Source organism: Crassostrea angulata, chromosome 9 (genome assembly GCF_025612915.1).
Source record: "Crassostrea angulata isolate pt1a10 chromosome 9, ASM2561291v2, whole genome shotgun sequence".
NCBI classification, from domain to species: domain Eukaryota; kingdom Metazoa; phylum Mollusca; class Bivalvia; order Ostreida; family Ostreidae; genus Magallana; species Magallana angulata.
The window spans coordinates 4,849,013-4,868,299 of NC_069119.1; the positions used below are offsets into that span (position 1 = coordinate 4,849,013).

Sequence of the window (19,287 nt, forward strand, 5' to 3'; positions counted from 1 at the left end):
TTATTGCATGATACAGGTCTATGTATTTAATTAAACTTTCACACTATACAGTTCTTATAGTACTGTGATTATTGCATAATACAGGTCTATGTATTTTACTTTAACAGGATACAGTACTTTTAGTACTGTGATTATTGCGTGATACAGGTTTATGTATTTTACTTTAACAGGATACAGTACTTTTAGTACTGTGATTATTGCGTGATACAGGTTTATGTATTTTACTTTGATAGGATACAGTTCTTTTAGTACTTTGTTTATTGCATGATACAGGTCAATGTATTTTACTTTGACAGGATACAGTACTTCTAGTACTTTGATTATTGCATGATACAGGTCTATGTATTTTACTTTAACAGGATACAGTACTTTTAGTACTGTGATTATTGCATGATACAGGTCTATGTATTTTACTTTGACAGGATACAGTACTGTTAGTAATGTGATTATTGCATGATACAGGTCTATGTGTTATGTACATTAAAAGTTTAAAATTTATCAATTTAAACTTATTTAACTTTGAGAGGATACGGTACTTTCAGTACGGCCCTTTCCTCAAGCACCTGAATGACACGCCTGATATATACAAATTAAGATAAGCTAATCATAGTTTTACAATCGCTAAACTGGCGTACTATATAACTTCAATTTCGCTCCTCATTTCCTTATTTACATATCAATTTTTTACATACTCCCATAAAAGGGGGGGGCCAACTCCATGATAATTCCCCCTGATGCTACGTGCCTGAAGTTTGAGGTCATGCACACATAACTTTTTTGACCGCTAGGAATACAGATACACTGACCCGAGACTCAGGGAATTTCTTAATTTTGAGCAAGGAAAATTATGTTTAACTGCATGACGAAAATTTTGAACTCTGTAGATTGGATCTGAAATAATAGAATTAACCGATTGACATATGTCAAATTTGCTCAATAAGGTCAAGATCTAATTAATTGAAGGTGCCTACATGTTTATAGAATTTAAGATATAATTATTTCAATGATGCTTCATAACAATACATGCTTCGTTTGATATAAGGTGTATCGGTGATTATTTTTTTTTTGTAAACACAATGAAAAATCATGTAAATAAACTGTCAATGGAGATACTACAATAGGAATCAACCCCACCCCTTATTTTTTGGAATTGTGAATTTTTGTGACAATTTATGTTTTGAAACATCAAATACATGTAATAACTCATTTCTTTTAAATTTGTTTATTACCATTAACAAAATTAAAATTAGAATACATAATTAGATTATATTAAACATTTACTAATATTAATTTGTACATACATGTATACATTAAATTAAAATTCCTCCAACGTATGTACATTTGATTAAGAAATTCTATACAATATCCTAACAGGTCATGATCAAGTTATGTAATCGATCATACTAAGAGAATTGAAAAATCTGTACATATCTATTGAGTATATAAACGATTCAAACAATCAACTTGACAAACTAAGAACAAACTTTGTTAGCAGAGACACAGTTAAACAATCTGATTTACTTTTCGTTATTATTACATTTTTTGTTTGAAACAGGTCTACGTAATTAAACTTTGACATGATACAGTACTTTATGTTCTGTGATTATTGTATAATACAGTTCTGTGTATTAAACTTTGACATGATACAGTACTTTTAAAACTGTGATTATTGCATGATACAGGTCTATGTATTTAATTAAACTTTCACACTATACAGTTCTTATAGTACTGTGATTATTGCATAATACAGGTCTATGTATTTTACTTTAACAGGATACAGTACTTTTAGTACTGTGATTATTGCGTGATACAGGTTTATGTATTTTACTTTAACAGGATACAGTACTTTTAGTACTGTGATTATTGCGTGATACAGGTTTATGTATTTTACTTTGATAGGATACAGTTCTTTTAGTACTTTGTTTATTGCATGATACAGGTCAATGTATTTTACTTTGACAGGATACAGTACTTCTAGTACTTTGATTATTGCATGATACAGGTCTATGTATTTTACTTTAACAGGATACAGTACTTTTAGTACTGTGATTATTGCATGATACAGGTCTATGTATTTTACTTTGACAGGATACAGTACTGTTAGTAATGTGATTATTGCATGATACAGGTCTATGTGTTATGTACATTAAAAGTTTAAAATTTATCAATTTAAACTTATTTAACTTTGAGAGGATACGGTACTTTCAGTACGGCCCTTTCCTCAAGCACCTGAATGACACGCCTGATATATACAAATTAAGATAAGCTAATCATAGTTTTACAATCGCTAAACTGGGTTTTACAGTTGTAAACTATAGTTTACGGACAAAAAACTATGAATAGTTATATAACGAAGTTAATCTATATTTCACACCTGTAAACCATAGTTAACGCAATCATCTGTACTTCAGAACTGTAAAACTATTAATTATAAAAATACTAAAAGCTTTTAAAACATAGTTCTTTTACGATTGTGGAACTATCACAAGGACAATTAACAACTCTTAAGGTTTTTCCACCCTTGATGTTTTTATGGTTTAATCCGTGTACATGTTATTCGAAATACCTTTACTACATGTATATGGTTAACGAAAGTAAATAATATAGTTCTTTATTTAGCAGCCAATTCTGTCGTTAACATTAATTGCAGACAGATAACTTTAATAGCTTAAAATTCGTAAGCTATAGTCTACAACCGTTAAACAAGGTTTTACAGACGAAACTATAGTTAACTGATCGTTTACTATAACTAACAGTCAGTAAACCTAGTTTATATGTCGATAAACCTAGTTTATATGTCAAGGCTCTTTTATTATGGTGTGTTAACCCCCGATTCACGGAAAATGTTCTGCATGGATCCGCCCTTGGTATATCCTTCAGTGTAACTGTATAACTTCAGCTCTCTTATATATATATATATAGATATATATATATATATATATATATAGATAAACGAATTTACTTTTTCTGTACAGATATGAATAAATGTTCAATGAACATGTTATATACGGGCGAGTAATATTTCACAAAGATAGCATTGGATATTCGTTTGAAATAATGAAGCAAGCAAACCTTGACTTTCGAAGAATTTATAAATGCGAGTTTTAGGTTCGTGAGAGGCGAAGAAGACCTAAGGATCTTATTGGCCCAAATCATAGCTTCTGGACGGTCTCAGTTAGAGTACCGCCAGGGTCGTGTGTACATTCTGATCCCAGATCGATATGCTGAATCTCAGTCAACAGGAGCAAGCAATTTCTTACTTAGAAGTGACTCATACATCAGGAATTAATGCATGCGTATATTAATTGATTTGAAACGGGGACTCCGTTTGGTGTTGACTTTAATTTAATTTAATAAGTATTTTATTCAAGTATATAAATACATTGAATTGGATTGAACAGCAGGCACAATGCCTATTTATGTTCTCTCCTGTAGTCAAGGTATAATATGAGTAATTATATAATTATATATAATATATATATATACATATATATTGCCATGGAATTTTGTATAATAGATTAATAATGTAAATAGGATTGGAAGGAGGTACAGTGCAAAAAAATAAACAAAACAAATAGCTTATGATAGGAAAATGAAAATAAAAAAAATTGAAAAATAATGGTTAATTGCTAAGGTTGGAAAAAAAAAAGTATATGTAATGTAGGGAAAAAATGAGAAAGAAAAGAAAAAACATGTAATAAAAACAAAACAAAAATTCATAACAGAGGAAAAAAAAATGGAAAGTTTGGGGGGATGGGGTGGGAGGGGGAGGGGGAGAACAAATAAGCAATAAAAAATGAAAAGAAAGGAGTGTAAGGAAAGTCAGTGGTACCCATTTTGATACATTTTTTATACAATGTGTACATTTTTACCTATGCATTTACTTAAATCTGTTTGTACTTTTTATGTAAAAATGAATTTTATCAAATAATAGTAAGTTATTTTGAAATGTTAGTTTATCACTTCCAAAAAGTAGATTCTTAATTGTGATTGGTATGGAATTGTCGTTCATATAATCAAAGAGAGATTTTCTCTGGGAGGCATATGATGGACAGTGTAAGAAATAATGTTTAGAGTCTTCCACTTCAAGAAAGCACTTCTGACATAGTGGAGAAGCAATAAGGTGGTGTGAATAAAGGTCAGCATTTAAGTTACTACTGTTATTTCTCAACTGACAATGCCAAATATTTTCTAATCTTTTGCCATGGTTAAATAATTTATGCATATACAGTTGTTTACTATTAATATTTTTGAGGCTGTTCTTAAATGCTGAAACTGTAGTTATATTTTTTGTATTTTGAGGTAGATTGTTCCACAATATAATTGTAGATGGTATAAAACTATTGAAGTAAGATGTTGTTCTTGCAACAGGTGTGCGATAGATGAAATTGTTTCGAAGATTGTAGGTATTATGTGGGGGGAAACATTCACCAACAATATTAGATAAGTATTCAGGGGTATAATTGTTTAATATTTTGAACAATAATATTAATTTATGGTTACTTCTACGTTTCTTAAGTGTTTCCCAGCCTAATTCCTGATATAGGTATTGTTTAGATGAGTTTCGTCTAAGACCAGTAATTATTCGTGCAGCTTCAATCTGTATACTTTCCAATAAATTACTTTGTTCATCTGTACAATTGTCCCAGACTACATCACCATACTCTAACACAGGGCGAATAAATGCAAAGTAAATTTTAATCAAAGATTCCCTATTTATTTTATATTTGAGTATGCGTAGCATGTTCAATCTTTGGCATGCTTTTTCGTAGATATTTGATATATGATGTGACCATCCCCCATTTGATTGCAAAGTAAGTCCTAAATGACAATGATTATTTTTTTGGATAATATTGTTTATAGTGTTACCAAAAGAGACCTGGGGATGGGTTTTTTTCTTTCTGGAAAAGTTAACATTTATTGTTTTGCTTGGATTAAAATCCACCAGCCATTGATTAGACCACTGTTTGATCTTTTCAAGATCAGCTGTTAATGATTTAGCTGAATTATTATCATTATCATCAACTACTACAAAAAGTGATGTGTCATCTGCAAAGAGTCTTATTTGGTTGCATATATTTTCAACAATATCATTAATGTAAATAAGAAAGAGGAAGGGTCCTAACACTGACCCCTGGGGTACTCCTGCATTAGTGGTTTCAATTCCTGAGGAATAGCCCTCGATGACAACCTTTTGTGTTCTATCAGTAATATAGTTTTCTATCCATCCAAGGATTTCTCCTCTGATTCCATATTTTTGTAATTTATAGATGAGACCTTTATGCCAGACCTTATCGAAAGCTTTTGATATATCACAAAATATGAACATAATATCTTTACCTTTATCAAGGTTAGATATTATAATATTATAAATTTCAGTAAGCTGATTAATAGTGGAATCAGAGGGCTGAAATCCTGATTGGTTTTTAAATAAAAGATTGTGGTCCTTCATATAATTGTGCAGGGTTTTTAAAAGAATTTTTTCCAGTATTTTACATAAGGTGCATGTGAGTGCAATTGGTCTATAGTTTGAGGGGTCCTCTGGGTTGCCCTTGTTCTTATATACAGGTGTAATATGTGACAATTTCCATATAAAAGGTAATTCTTGATGTTGAAGTGTAAGGTTAAATAATTTAGCGATTGGATGTTTGATTGAAGGTATGATATTTTTAAGAATCTTAGGTGAGATACCGTCTGGGCCTGGAGGTTTGGTGATATTTAGATTTGATAATTGATCAACAACATCTTGGGCTGTGATGTTAATTCTTTCTATGCTGTGAGGGGGCCCTGGGCCCTGAGGTGGAAGCCTGGGTTCATTAGTTGTTTCTATATGTGATATGCTTGCAAAATGTTTGTTAAGTTCTGATGCTTTATCTACTGGGTGTATATGTATTTTACCATTAGAATTTATTGGAGGTGGTACTTTTTTTTTATTGTTACACTTTGATAATGATTTCACTATTCGCCACCATTTACCAGGAGGAATTGATTTATCTAGTATTTGTGATGTAAGCTTTTGTTTATACTTGTTTTTTTCAGTACGAACCATGTCAATAACCTGATTTCTTAAGCAACGATATTTGTTGACTTTGATGGGAAAACAGAATAATATCGCAGTATTGATTGTAATTTTTTAAAATATGGCCGATCAAAGACTGTTACATAACGTGGGTAATACCAGTAATATATAAGACATGCTTTGTTCTCAACAAGTTAAAAGTTATTTCATTTTGTTCGATGATTTTGTAAAAGAACAATTTTATACATCATTAATTTGTTGAGATTGATGATGAAGTTATTCATTACTAAAGAAATTTAGTCTAGAATGGTAATTTTCCTAATCCGGGAATTCTGATAAAACTAATACTGTCATTAAAAAGTTGTTGTCTCTGTTCTCTGTGAAACCAGTCTGTAGGGGCTCGATACTGTGGAATCATCATTATTCGGAAGCATCAATTTTTGTCTATTTAATGCTTGAAAATCACAATTTCAAGGATATATATGGTAAATTGTCGATATTTATTTTAATGTAACAGGTTATATCATTAGGTATTGCACTTCAATAAATATGTAATTTCGCGGATTAGCCCAACACCAAATCCGCGAAAATTCAGCAAAGTTTTTAGCAAAATTCGATGAAACCTCACTTCTTAAAAAGTTAACTGATCGATCCATTAACAATTTTAATAGGCACACTCACTTAAGCTACAAAAATCCGAGATATCTTACTTTTTTCTGGCTTTTTGAACGATATCGATATTTAAAATCGGCTGGCAATAAATATTGAAAAACGTTAGACAGTTTCGGACTAACCATGAAAACCTCAGGTGTTACTGCAATGCCACACATTGCAAAATTACTTTTGTGATAATATTTGACTCCATGCTCGCGAGTCAACATGCACTAGTTGAAATGTTTTCTTCAAAAGCGTTCCAACAAATCCATGAATCGACTGAATGTCAAATCCATTGATGGCTTAATTGGAGCACGAATAGTCGATTTTTTAAACAAGTGTAATCGTATAGTGGTTTTTATAACGTCACGGCACCAATGTAATCGTATTTGGTTTTAACTTTAATTTATACCAGGAGTTCCATGATATTCTTAAGTCTATAGTCGCTTAAGTTAAGTCAGTCTCAAATCCGTCTGTTTTCTAAGTCTAAATCCAAAACTTCATAATAATGTGAAGGTTCTAGAAATTAATATCAACGCTCAATCACTCTGTCAGATATATACGTTTACTTCAAATTAACAAGTACCTTTATTCCAATTTCAATGTAAACGAAAACAAGTGTTATGGATCCATAAATTTATTAATGAATAAATGTTATATACACAAATATACAGTTATACAAACTTCCCGTTATCACCATCCTTACCAAGTTACAACGTAAATGTAAGCCTGCCTTAAAGTTAATTGAAAGTCCAAGTAACCCAAACCTAATGCCAACCCACTTAGCACGGACTAAACGCCTTGCATGCTACACAATGGAACTTTACGGGACAATAAACAAAACACTTAGCGAAGCAATGAACGAGACGAGAAACGGAGACTGGGGCCCACCCATCTACCCGGGGAAGTGAGTTGACTCGAACCTTAGAGAAGATTCCACGTCAACTGCCGGACGAAGGCAAATCCTGAGTTTATATACACCGCGCTCTGGGGGTGTGTTTCTCTTAACCAATCAGAACGACTATATGTATTTATAACTCGAACCAGCTTTTCCCCACATCATTATGAATAACACAGACACTTTCCGAATGATACTTAAACAAATACAACCAATAATATTTATCGTTACGTTTTGCATAAGCTATAGACGAACATGTGCTTGACATGTGACCATGCTAAATATAATCCTATCACACTCCCCCCACCCCAAAACCGAAATATCTTGAATAAGATATTGAGGTATGGTAAAAAAAAACGTTAATATAATAACAAAGACAAACATCATTAAACACAATCTTCACAGAATTACTTTCACTTCAAAGTCACTGAAATCTCTTAAAATCAAATGCATCATGCTTGAAGTTCACAAAATAATGACGTATGTCATATTCAAAATCACATATGTAGACTACGACGGTATTCATTTTTCATAAATACTTGGTACATTCATTATATTACAACACACAGGTATTTCATCACTGTTGAAACTCAGGACATCGCTATTTTTCGCAATCCGTATAATTCCACTCCCGCACTATCTCTACAGTACGTTGTTATTGAACTCTTCGACGGTTGAACCTCCAATTCACGAGTCTTTGAAACAATTCAGGCACTGGTCTTATTTTCCGTGGTATCTGTTTACTACACATGAAATTTCTTCTGTCTCCGTCAACACTTGATAAGCGAAGAGAATCTCCTGATTTCCGGACCTCCAGGCAATCTGCACGCAAATCAAGGTTTAGGATATACCGTATGCTACATCATCTAGGACACCCGTATTGATATAATACAGAATTCGTATCATGGCCCTGCTTCTCTACGGCCTCCTGCAGCATAAGAATATACTACATTCCGTTTGTTTGAAGCATTTTTCAATAACTTCCTCCATAGTCCACCTGACCACAATACCATCACACAGCCACAGTAGTGAACAGTGATCAGCATATCGAAGATACAATGCATACCTGGGGCGGATACAGGTTCTCTAAATAAAAACTTATCCCACGACAAGCTGTACAATATTTTACTCACTGGGGCCCCTAATTTCTCCACTATATTGTACTTACACCTCAATCAATTCCCGAATTGATTCGAACCTGTATTTAACTTGAAATTTATCAAACTTATTGTCAAAGAGAACGAACTACTAATCCAAACAGTATCTCACACTGTATTTCTACACATAAAAATTCTCTCAATAAACCTGACAAATTCCAATAGTTTTGCAATGTTTAAAACAAACATTAATCAAAAAAAAATTTCAAAGAAAATCAAAATTTCAAAAGTAATCGATGCCTTCCCTAACTGATGAAAAAATCGGCATTAATGAAAAATAACTCGTACTACAACAAATTCCAAGATATTTTAAATGCCAAAGTACTGCATATTTACAAATTAAGAAACACGAATTCCTTTTCTGAACCATATGAACTGCAGGGCAGTTACTAGACGGGGACAGTAAGCATTACCTTCCTTAAAGTGATGATATGCAATAAAAATGATTAACAATAAGGGGGCCCACTAATGAATTTATTTATGTTTACTTCTTTTTAATAACGGTTTTATTTGGTTGATGTTACTAGGATGGCAATAAGTTATGGATATACAGGGGAAATGCCACCAGTCTCCTCTCCCGTCTCACCCTATGACCATATATCTCGAGCAAATAAACTTTTAGAACTTCCAAGCCTAGATATACTAAACATGTAGACCACATACTTCACTCTCATTGGGCATGGATAACGCAAGAAAACTCTGCTAGACCTGTATTACATCCGCTTTAAGAGAAGGAAAAGCTACGACTTTCAATAACACCAGTCAAAAGTTGTCAGTGTAATGAATACACTCCCCAACTTTCATTGAAGAAATCTACAATTTACATTATCAGTAAAAAGGTTACACCTTTTCCTAGAAGACGTAGGACCATATGTATGCATGTCCAAAAAATTCTAATAAAAGAGCAAAAACACAAAAATCTAAACAAAATCAAACTAAGTACTTCACCCAGGTTCAATTATCGTTCTCTGGCAGGAACTAGCCTGTCGGTTCCAGAGTTAAGTCACGGCACCAATGTAATCGTATAGTGGTTTTTATAACGTCACGGCACCAATGTAATCGTATTTGGTTTTAACTTTAATTTATACCAGGAGTTCCATGATATTCTTAAGTCTATAGTCGCTTAAGTTAAGTCAGTCTCAAATCCGTCTGTTTTCTAAGTCTAAATCCAAAACTTCATAATAATGTGAAGGTTCTAGAAATTAATATCAACGCTCAATCACTCTGTCAGATATATACGTTTACTTCAAATTAACAAGTACCTTTATTCCAATTTCAATGTAAACGAAAACAAGTGTTATGGATCCATAAATTTATTAATGAATAAATGTTATATACACAAATATACAGTTATACAAACTTCCCGTTATCACCATCCTTACCAAGTTACAACGTAAATGTAAGCCTGCCTTAAAGTTAATTGAAAGTCCAAGTAACCCAAACCTAATGCCAACCCACTTAGCACGGACTAAACGCCTTGCATGCTACACAATGGAACTTTACGGGACAATAAACAAAACACTTAGCGAAGCAATGAACGAGACGAGAAACGGAGACTGGGGCCCACCCATCTACCCGGGGAAGTGAGTTGACTCGAACCTTAGAGAAGATTCCACGTCAACTGCCGGACGAAGGCAAATCCTGAGTTTATATACACCGCGCTCTGGGGGTGTGTTTCTCTTAACCAATCAGAACGACTATATGTATTTATAACTCGAACCAGCTTTTCCCCACATCATTATGAATAACACAGACACTTTCCGAATGATACTTAAACAAATACAACCAATAATATTTATCGTTACGTTTTGCATAAGCTATAGACGAACATGTGCTTGACATGTGACCATGCTAAATATAATCCTATCACACAAGCATTCTGAGAGTATTGCATAAGCAATACACGTCCCCTACCGGTTTGTATTATTCTATGAAAGCTTCCAAGCACACAACTATTTCAGAGCTATTGTAAAATGTAAACGAGATATCATGCTTTAATCAGAGAAAAAAGAACAGAGGAAATTAAAACTATATGGTTGATATAGAAATTAAATACAAAATAGGTGAAGTAATACCCTTTATTTCATCTCCTGTAGTTTCTCCAAGTCTATTCTGTATTCGCTGGTAAAAATTTGTGAAAACAATGCACTGTTATGCACAATATCATTTCTTACCGTCTTCTGTACCCCGAATCAAACCAAACAGTTAAACAGCCCAACCCGACAACGAACCCGATTGTAATAATACAAAAAAACCCCTGCCGATTAAATTTACAACACAATGTTTAACATTTTTTTACAGAATTTATTTTTTTGTTAGATATGATAAAAGGAACGGTACAAGTAACGCACGATATTATTACTGACTACATACTGGCCTCGTTTATTCAATACACTCCGAACCCGATAACGAACCCGAACATTAAAAAATTGGAATATAAAAAATTAATTTTCTCGAAAATATGTCAATCAGACGCTACAAAAGTGTAAACTTGATCTGTAGTTTGACATTTTGAAGCTGTTCAGCAAGTTTCATATTATTCCTCAAATGCATAAAGAAAAAAAGTGTGGAAAACTGAAGTGGGACAGGCAGACGGACTGACGGACGGACAGACAGACGGACAGACGGACTGACGGACGCAGAGGAAAGCTATAGTCCCCTCCGGTGAAACCGGTAGGGGACTAATTATAAAAATAAGCTAGCGCGCATCATGGAATATGCCAACAGAGCAACATTGCTATTCATAACGCCATGTTCACTAAATAACGTTGTTTATTACTTATATTTGCATTTTACCACTCGCAAATACCCTGTATTAGCCTAGACCTTGACATTTAGCTATTACATCAAAAGTAAACATTCAGACTTTGTAATGTATCTTTTTAATTCACATAGATTTGTTACAGAATCAATGATATGTTATAACAGTAATTCCTTTAAAATGTTATCAAAAATCATGTTTTAATATTAAATACGTCAATTTTAATGGAGCTGGAGAAAAACACATGATGTATCGTATAGTGGTTTAATCTATAATGTCATGGAAAGTATATAACGTTACACCTTTATGACGTCATAGTATACAGACAGAGCAATTGCGATTATAGAGAAATATTTGCAGCTCCTCCGTATGGGCTTACAGTGGGAAAGAACAATGGAAATGCAAATATTTACACATGAATACCCATAGATTAAGAATCTATAATAAATAGTTACCTGATTAGACTTTCACAATGGTAATTATGACGTCATGAAAAGTGCATTTTCCCGTATTTTTTTTAAACTAAGCAGACGACACCAATTTTTCAATGGTTATTTGAATAGGAAACTATGTCCGCAGCCGTCGCCCACGATGAAACTCACATTATAACTTTATTATGTGATATCACATAAAATAAATTAATTTCGTCCTGGGCGACGGCTGCGGACACATTTTCCTCTTCAAAAAACTATGAGAAAATGTGCTATTTTTCATCATTTTTGACTACATTTTAGAAATATGACAAAATGTTGAAGTCAGAATAAAGGTGTATAGCATGGTACTTTATATACACATGTATTAAAGATACTGTGTGCATATTTTCATGAGATTTAAACAACTTTGGAATTTTATGGCAAATATTTAAAGAAACCATACCTTCTTCTTTTGATCTTGGGCTCCATCAAACTTAAACACCAAATACGGCTTTTAGATTTTTAAATACTCTATCCTTTAAAAAAAATGAACAAAAGAACGGCTGTTTGGCCGATAATCAAATCTGTATGGTACCATTCAGGTAATTAGCCAAATCAAACCACTATTAGGGGACCAGTTTATTTTTATTTTCACTTTCATTTCACAGTAGGAAAAATGGCTGCTAAACGTATCACTCTACCGGGGACGAACTTGAACGTCTCCAGAGTTTGTTTGGGGTGTTGGCAGTTTAATGGGGGTAAAGATACAGTGAACTGGGATGCTCAGACCCCCGAGGTAAGTGTTGTTACCGCTATCCATCGATTCCCAGGTGTGATCAGGGGGGCCGCAAGGGGTGAACAGGTGAAGTACGAGAGAAATCAGCAACTGAGCAAGGTCATGCATTTTAATTTCAGTGGCATAGCTCGTTTAAAATGGAAGACAAAGCGTTAAACTTTTGAAATATACAGGCCTATAGAATGCATTCTTTTATTTTTTGTTGATGAAACTCTACTGCAATAATTAAAATTCGCAGTCATGTGGCCTTTTCGCTCGAGATTTGATAGATACCAAATGGCGAGGATTCTTAAGGGCGATATCGAAAGTTCAGCATCTGTTAAAAAAAAATTTTCACCAAGACCCTCCCTCCCTCACCCTTGTCAAAAACTTGTGGGGCTTTTAAACCTTCCCCCTAACTACCTTTATATAAATTATATTTTTTCTTATCTGACTTCAATCTTTTAGTTTAGATTCTGCTTGATCGGCATTACAGTACTCTTATCAGACCACAATCTGTATATTCAACTTGATCAGTTTAACTTAATGCACAGTCATACTTTACATTCTTTTTGTCTGATCTATATATTCACTCTCAGTTTTATGAACATTCTGAATTTGAACAACTAAACCTTATTAATTATATACTTAGGCATCATAAAGAGTAGACAGGTTTGAAGAGCGGGCTTTCTCTGTGTATGCACCCTGTCTAACATAATCTACTAAATCCCCCCCCCTCCCCCACTGTGGTTTAAATCAATATCACTTATTCATGACAAACAACAAGAACCATGTCCCAAACAGCTAGGGCAGATTATGGACACTATTTGAAATATTCATGGAATAATTAACAATGACAGTGGCATGCCAGATGTTACTTAAAAATTTTATTTTGTCTTTTTATAAGATGCTTGTAAGGACACAAGAAACATATCAGATAGATTTATTCATGTAGAGTATAACTGTCCAAGCATTGAAGTCCAGACTTACACGTGTATCACATGTCTTAGATAGTTGAAGGGGGATGGGGTTTGGGAAAATGTATGTTCATTAGCTACCACTATTGATAAACTACGGTAGTTTCAAATTTTCATTACAATGAAACCTCTCCTCTTTCTTAAAACAAAAATAATTTTCAAAGAAATTACAAATGAAATAATTATTCGGTGTATTAAAGATGATTTATGGTCAATTTTTTTCCCCCAGAGTTGGCCCCAGGTTGGACTGATATCAAATTAGGTCAAATTTGACAAAGTACTTAAATGGGGATCACATTTAGAGGAGATAGTAGAGCAAACACATAGTCAGCAGAATTCAAGATTTGATGATAATGGATAGGTGTATAATCCATTCCCTAGTGTTGGCAGAAAGGATGAATCAAATGTCACCACTGACCTTGACCTCAAGGTCCTACTGATATATAGAATAACATTACTCACTCATTTTGAATCAGCTTATTTATGTAAAATGTAAGAAATTTAAACAACAAAGCTGTCCCTTGTGAAAATTATGAAATTACCGTTCCTTTCAACTTCCCGTGACCAAACACACACTTTATTTTGCATGTTTATCCATGGGTTGAAGCTATTACAGTATAATCAAAGGTATTGAAATAGCTCTGTCAATTTTAGGAGGACTCGCGTAAATGAAATTAGGTGAAACCTTAAATCATTAAGAAATAAGGTTGTCCATAGAAATAAAAGAATGGGCAAATACTGAGGTTTATTTATCTATATGCTTACAGTTAATGGGTAGAATATTTAAGTTGTTAGATTTTATTTATCAACATTTGAATAAACAAATCAGTCGGAATTGAATTAATTTAGGGGAGCTTAACTCAAATTCAAATTGAGTTAGATTTGAATAATTGGACTTGTATTTAAATTTGTATGCATATATATAGATGTATACATGGTATATGTATAAAACTTATATGTTTAACATCTCAGAAAAATGTTTTATTTGGTAAGTTACATTTATTTACACAAAGAGAGCCATTTTGACTGTGATCATTTATCTTATATATACTGTTTGAGAGGCTGAATCAAAATCTGTTGACAAAAAATATGAGCAATACTATGGCAGTTTTCATGGTTATAAAAACTCTTGAAATTATGAGTTTTCACCAGCTCTATATTTCTTGTCATTTTAAGCTAAATCTTACAGAACATTATTGTAGTAGCTTGATTTTGTAAGATTTCTCTTGTCTGAATTAAATAAACACTTATACTTATTTTTTTAGGAATCCAGAGCAATTGTGGACAAATGTCTTGAGATTGGCGTGAATTTCTTTGACACAGCCGAGGTAAGAGCTGATGATTTGTTTATCAGATTTCCCCATGACTTCCAACCCTGAGGGCTATTGCATTGTCAAAGGTTTACTATAGTATTAACTTTATAGTATTCATATGACATATTTTCCTTCATAGTTATTTCCCTTTGCTGCAATCTTATGAATGAAGCCTGAGTGCATTTTCCTGTTTCAGCAGCCAATTTTAACTGAGGATGACAGAAATATATATATGGGGAAAATCCAGACAATATCACAATTGCAAGTTTAAGAAAAGAAAAGCTCTAGCTATGTAAAAATGCTCAGTATCCTCAATATTCTGTATGAATATTCATACAACTAAAATTGTTCTACCAAAAACTACTATTTTAAAAGTACTATGCAACATTTCATATAAAGAACTATTTCCTGATTTCAAAACTTGTATAAAACAGTTCCTAAGATATTTATTCAATATGACTATACAATTACCATATTTTCAGGGAATATAGGTCAATGCTCTATATAGATTGAACTAGCCGATTTTGGTAAAAAAAATAAAATAAAAAAGAGTTTTTACAGGTAAACTTTAGTAAAATACTGTGATGTATACTGCTATCTTTTTTGCAGTATTATATAGGGGATATTAATGGTTTAAACTAAAGAAATATATTTAATAATTAAAAAAACATTTCTGGTAATTTAATTGTGATAAACTTCTACAGGGTGTGCATTAAATACCAGTTCAGGGTGTGCATCACTATTACTGGTCTTGTGTGTTTCTATTTCAGGGTTACGCTGGCTCAGAGGAAGTACTCGGTATGTGTCTGGAGGGCCGCAGACAAGATGCGGTCATTGCCACCAAGTTTGGATTCAGGGAGGGACCAAACACTCCTCCCTACTCCCCTCAGCAGATCGATGAAGCTGTTACCCGCAGCCTGAATAAACTCAAGACCAACTATGTAGATCTCCTGCAGGTTTGTACTCAGCCGTCCAGTCCATATTTGGAAGGGTTTTCAGTTTAAAAACAGATGCTCTACTGAACCAGCTATACCTGAAATTAATGTGAAGCTCTTTTCACATGAATTTCATGTGCTTTCACCTGAATTTCATGTGAGGCACAATTGGCTGTGTAGAAGGTTAACCCACTAGCTAATACTGTAGATTCCTAATTAAACGCGAGGAATTAATATCCGCGTAAAATCGGGAGAGGCATCCTTCGCGGATTTTAAAATCTCGCCATTATTTTCTGAGAGTTGAAAACTAAAAGACATAAGAAGAAAAGTTTCACGTTCGCGATTTTATATTCTCGCGATTTGATACACACCAGTGTGATCGCGAAATTAAGTACTCACGTAATATAAGGAATTTACAGTAGACTGAGGTAGTAGGAGTAGGCAGTACTTAGGCTATTATACAACCAATCACACATGTATGGTATAGAACTTCTTTGCTAGTAAAGTACAGTCAAACTTCGTAATCTCGAATTAGATGGAACTGTTTAAAAACTTTGAGATATCCGAGTATTTGACATAATGAGGGGAAAATACTCCAAAAATAAGTCGTTGGGATTTACAAATCACTTCGACAAATCCATTATATTCGAGATATCAGTGTTTGAGACATCAAAAATCAACTGTATCTATCTTTTCTTCTTTAAATGGATATTTAAATAATATTTGAATGTTTAGGTGCACTTTTCAAGTTTCTTGGAGAACATGGAGGAGTCGGTGAAGGAGCTAGAGCGACAGGTGTCCCTGGGCCGCATCAAGTACTACGGAGTGTCCAACTTTGGACCGGTCAACATGAAGAACTTTGTGGATGCAGGTGGAAAACCTGTATCAAACCAGGCAAGATTTCAAAAGAATCAAAGTACAGTTAATCTCTGATAATTTCTATCCCAGATCTAAGTTTTTGCTGTGTATTTTCAATGTTAAGAGTGCTGGATGATCATGGCCATTTTCAGACTATAATAATCTCCATGAGAAGAAAAGCTCTATATAAAGATATTATTGAGAAATACCTAAATAGTTTTGGAATTTTTTCTTTAATTATTAGCTATTCGTTTAAAGCCCCCCAAAAAACTTATCTAAAAAATAAGGTACCAGTAGATTTGATTGATAATTGTTTGACTTCCCAGCAAACAGATGCCAGTATACAAGACTGTGTGCTAGCCTTCATCGTTTGGTCCCCTTCTGTTGTATGACCTCTGCCCTTCTCTTATCACAGATTGGTTACAACCTGCTGTGGCGGTCGGTGGAGCATGAAGTGATTCCGTCCAGTCAGAAGTACGGGGCCAGCATCCTGGCTTACTCCCCCCTACAGCAAGGGTTGCTGACCGGGAAGTTCCTCAAGGTCGACGACGTTCCCATGGGCAGGCGCCGGGGCAAGCTCTTCTCTCCTGAGAGGTAAAAAGTTTGCCTTCAGTTATTTTCAAATTCTGTGAAAAAAAATACCTACTCATTTTAAAAGATATTTTCCCCTTGGTCATTTTTTATGGTTCATGAAGGTAAATTGCTATTTCTTAAGTAAGAGGATCAATTTAAAGTTTCTTTATTGGCAGAAATTAGAAAAACTGGACTCTTTATCTCTCTCTATTAAATGACAGGGCAGCTTTCTAATTTGTAACATGTTTTTTAAAGCTGCCATTTAGCAAGACATGGACAAGAGGGGGCAGAGAAAGAAGTCTTTGAGGTAAAAGCATACATTGACATACATCATTGTTCAATCTCTGTAGAATTCTGTAGTGTATAAAGATCCTCAGAGTACATTTGTCCCAATGTTACATGTAACAGGTGTGTCAGTGACTGTCAATGTATTGGGTCTTAGCGGCTCAGTGGCTAGAGCACTGGCATGGTACGTCAGAGGCCTTAGTTTCAATTTCCAGTGGAGACTTGAGACTTCACCATGTATTACACAATGATAAGAAATTATTGGCACATTTTAAAGTAAAGACAACTTTGTTGTCAGCAAAGTTGAAGATAATGCATGCCAAGTAGTTTGATATCAATACACAATTTTGCAATTCAAGGCTCTGATGTATGACTGTTCAAGCCAATCTTCATCGTTTTCAGGCTATAGCTAAAATGAATGACATTTGTAAGAAAGCCAATGTTCCAATGGCGAAGGCTGCATTATCATGGGTACTGAACCAGCCCAATGTACCGGTGGCCATAGTAGGTGCTCGGACTCCGGAGCAGATGGTGGAGAACTGCGAGATAGTGGATCTACCGCAGGTATTTTGTTGTTGAATTAATGAACTTCTCAGGTATAGTGACATCCCTCACGTACCATAAACCAACCTTTATTTATGATTTACCGGAGATAAACTGGTACGCGCCGCCTGTTTTATCCACACTGGTTTTGATATAACACCCATCTGGCAATGACAAGTTCGCAGCAAGATAATTTATTGTGAAGAGGTTCTCACAAATATTTCTTGATTGCAAATAAAATTTGGATTATTACAGTAGTTGAGAGAAGTACATGGATGGGCTACATGTACCTTAGATAATGCAGAGATGTATCTACCTGTGTAGGTATTCATACATGTATTGACCACCTTTGGTATGGTATTTAAGGATATTCTGTTATCTAATTCATTTTGATGTGTATTTTATTTATCAATTTTGGCTGAAAAAACTTTTGCAAGCTGTTATGCAAGAATATAAATTCAGAAATGCACTTCGTAGTAATCAAATCTATGCTGACTTGTTAAAAAATCAATATCTACCAACTATAATTGTATGTGCTAAATAAACTGTCTTTACAGAATTGCATGGACACTTCAGGCAATTCATAAATATTCATTTACATGTATTGATATCCCTAGGTAACTTTTGGAGTAACTTATTAGCACATACATGTATTGACTATCTCTCAAATGTTGTCTGTTGTTCTTTTAGAGTGTCATCAAAGAGCTCACGGAGGCCACAGAGTCTGTGAAGAATAAGATTGGTAAATCCATTGACCAGTGGGCCCACCCCGACCGCTGTGAATGACCTCACCATACGACCTCACCCCACTCATCAGATCAGCCACAAACTCACGACAGATAATTCAACAGTGATTTTTTTTGTAAATCTGTGATCAAGTTGATTTTGAGATCACTGGAGTGCTACGCATTCTGTTATCTTCTGAGAAGATAATTTTATCAGAAATTCATTTAATATTACATATAGTTTAATATTAAAAACCGGTAATCGTACAATAGACAAGCCTAATGTGATTATTTTGAATAAATGTTGATATTTTTGATGTTTTGGTTGATTTTGCCAGTGAGAGAGTTACATGGGTAATATCCATGTAAAGCAGTAAAATATACAGTATACCAGTAACCAA

The 19,287-nt window shown here is 33.9% G+C and overlaps 1 protein-coding gene across 1 annotated transcript; it reads left to right on the forward strand.

The window, feature by feature from the left end:
* The first annotated feature begins 12,553 nt into the window (after positions 1-12,553).
* Positions 12,554-19,203, forward strand: LOC128162706 (1-deoxyxylulose-5-phosphate synthase YajO-like). The gene is made up of 8 exons (XM_052825986.1): positions 12,554-12,698; positions 14,920-14,982; positions 15,738-15,923; positions 16,638-16,796; positions 17,176-17,354; positions 17,589-17,640; positions 18,021-18,182; positions 18,852-19,203. Exons 1-8 carry the CDS (start codon positions 12,579-12,581, stop codon positions 18,945-18,947), a joined length of 1,017 nt encoding a protein of 338 aa, XP_052681946.1. The 5' UTR covers positions 12,554-12,578; the 3' UTR covers positions 18,948-19,203.
* Positions 19,204-19,287: the final 84 nt, after the last annotated feature.

Coding starts and splice junctions, on each gene's coding strand:
- LOC128162706 (XM_052825986.1), top strand. CDS start 12,579: ATGGCTGCTAAACGTATCACTCTACCGGGGACGAACTTGAACGTCTCC. Junction 17,355..17,588: donor AAGCTCTTCTCTCCTGAGAG/GTAAAAAGTTTG, acceptor TGTTTTTTAAAG/CTGCCATTTAGCAAGACATG. Junction 17,641..18,020: donor CAGAGAAAGAAGTCTTTGAG/GTAAAAGCATAC, acceptor CATCGTTTTCAG/GCTATAGCTAAAATGAATGA.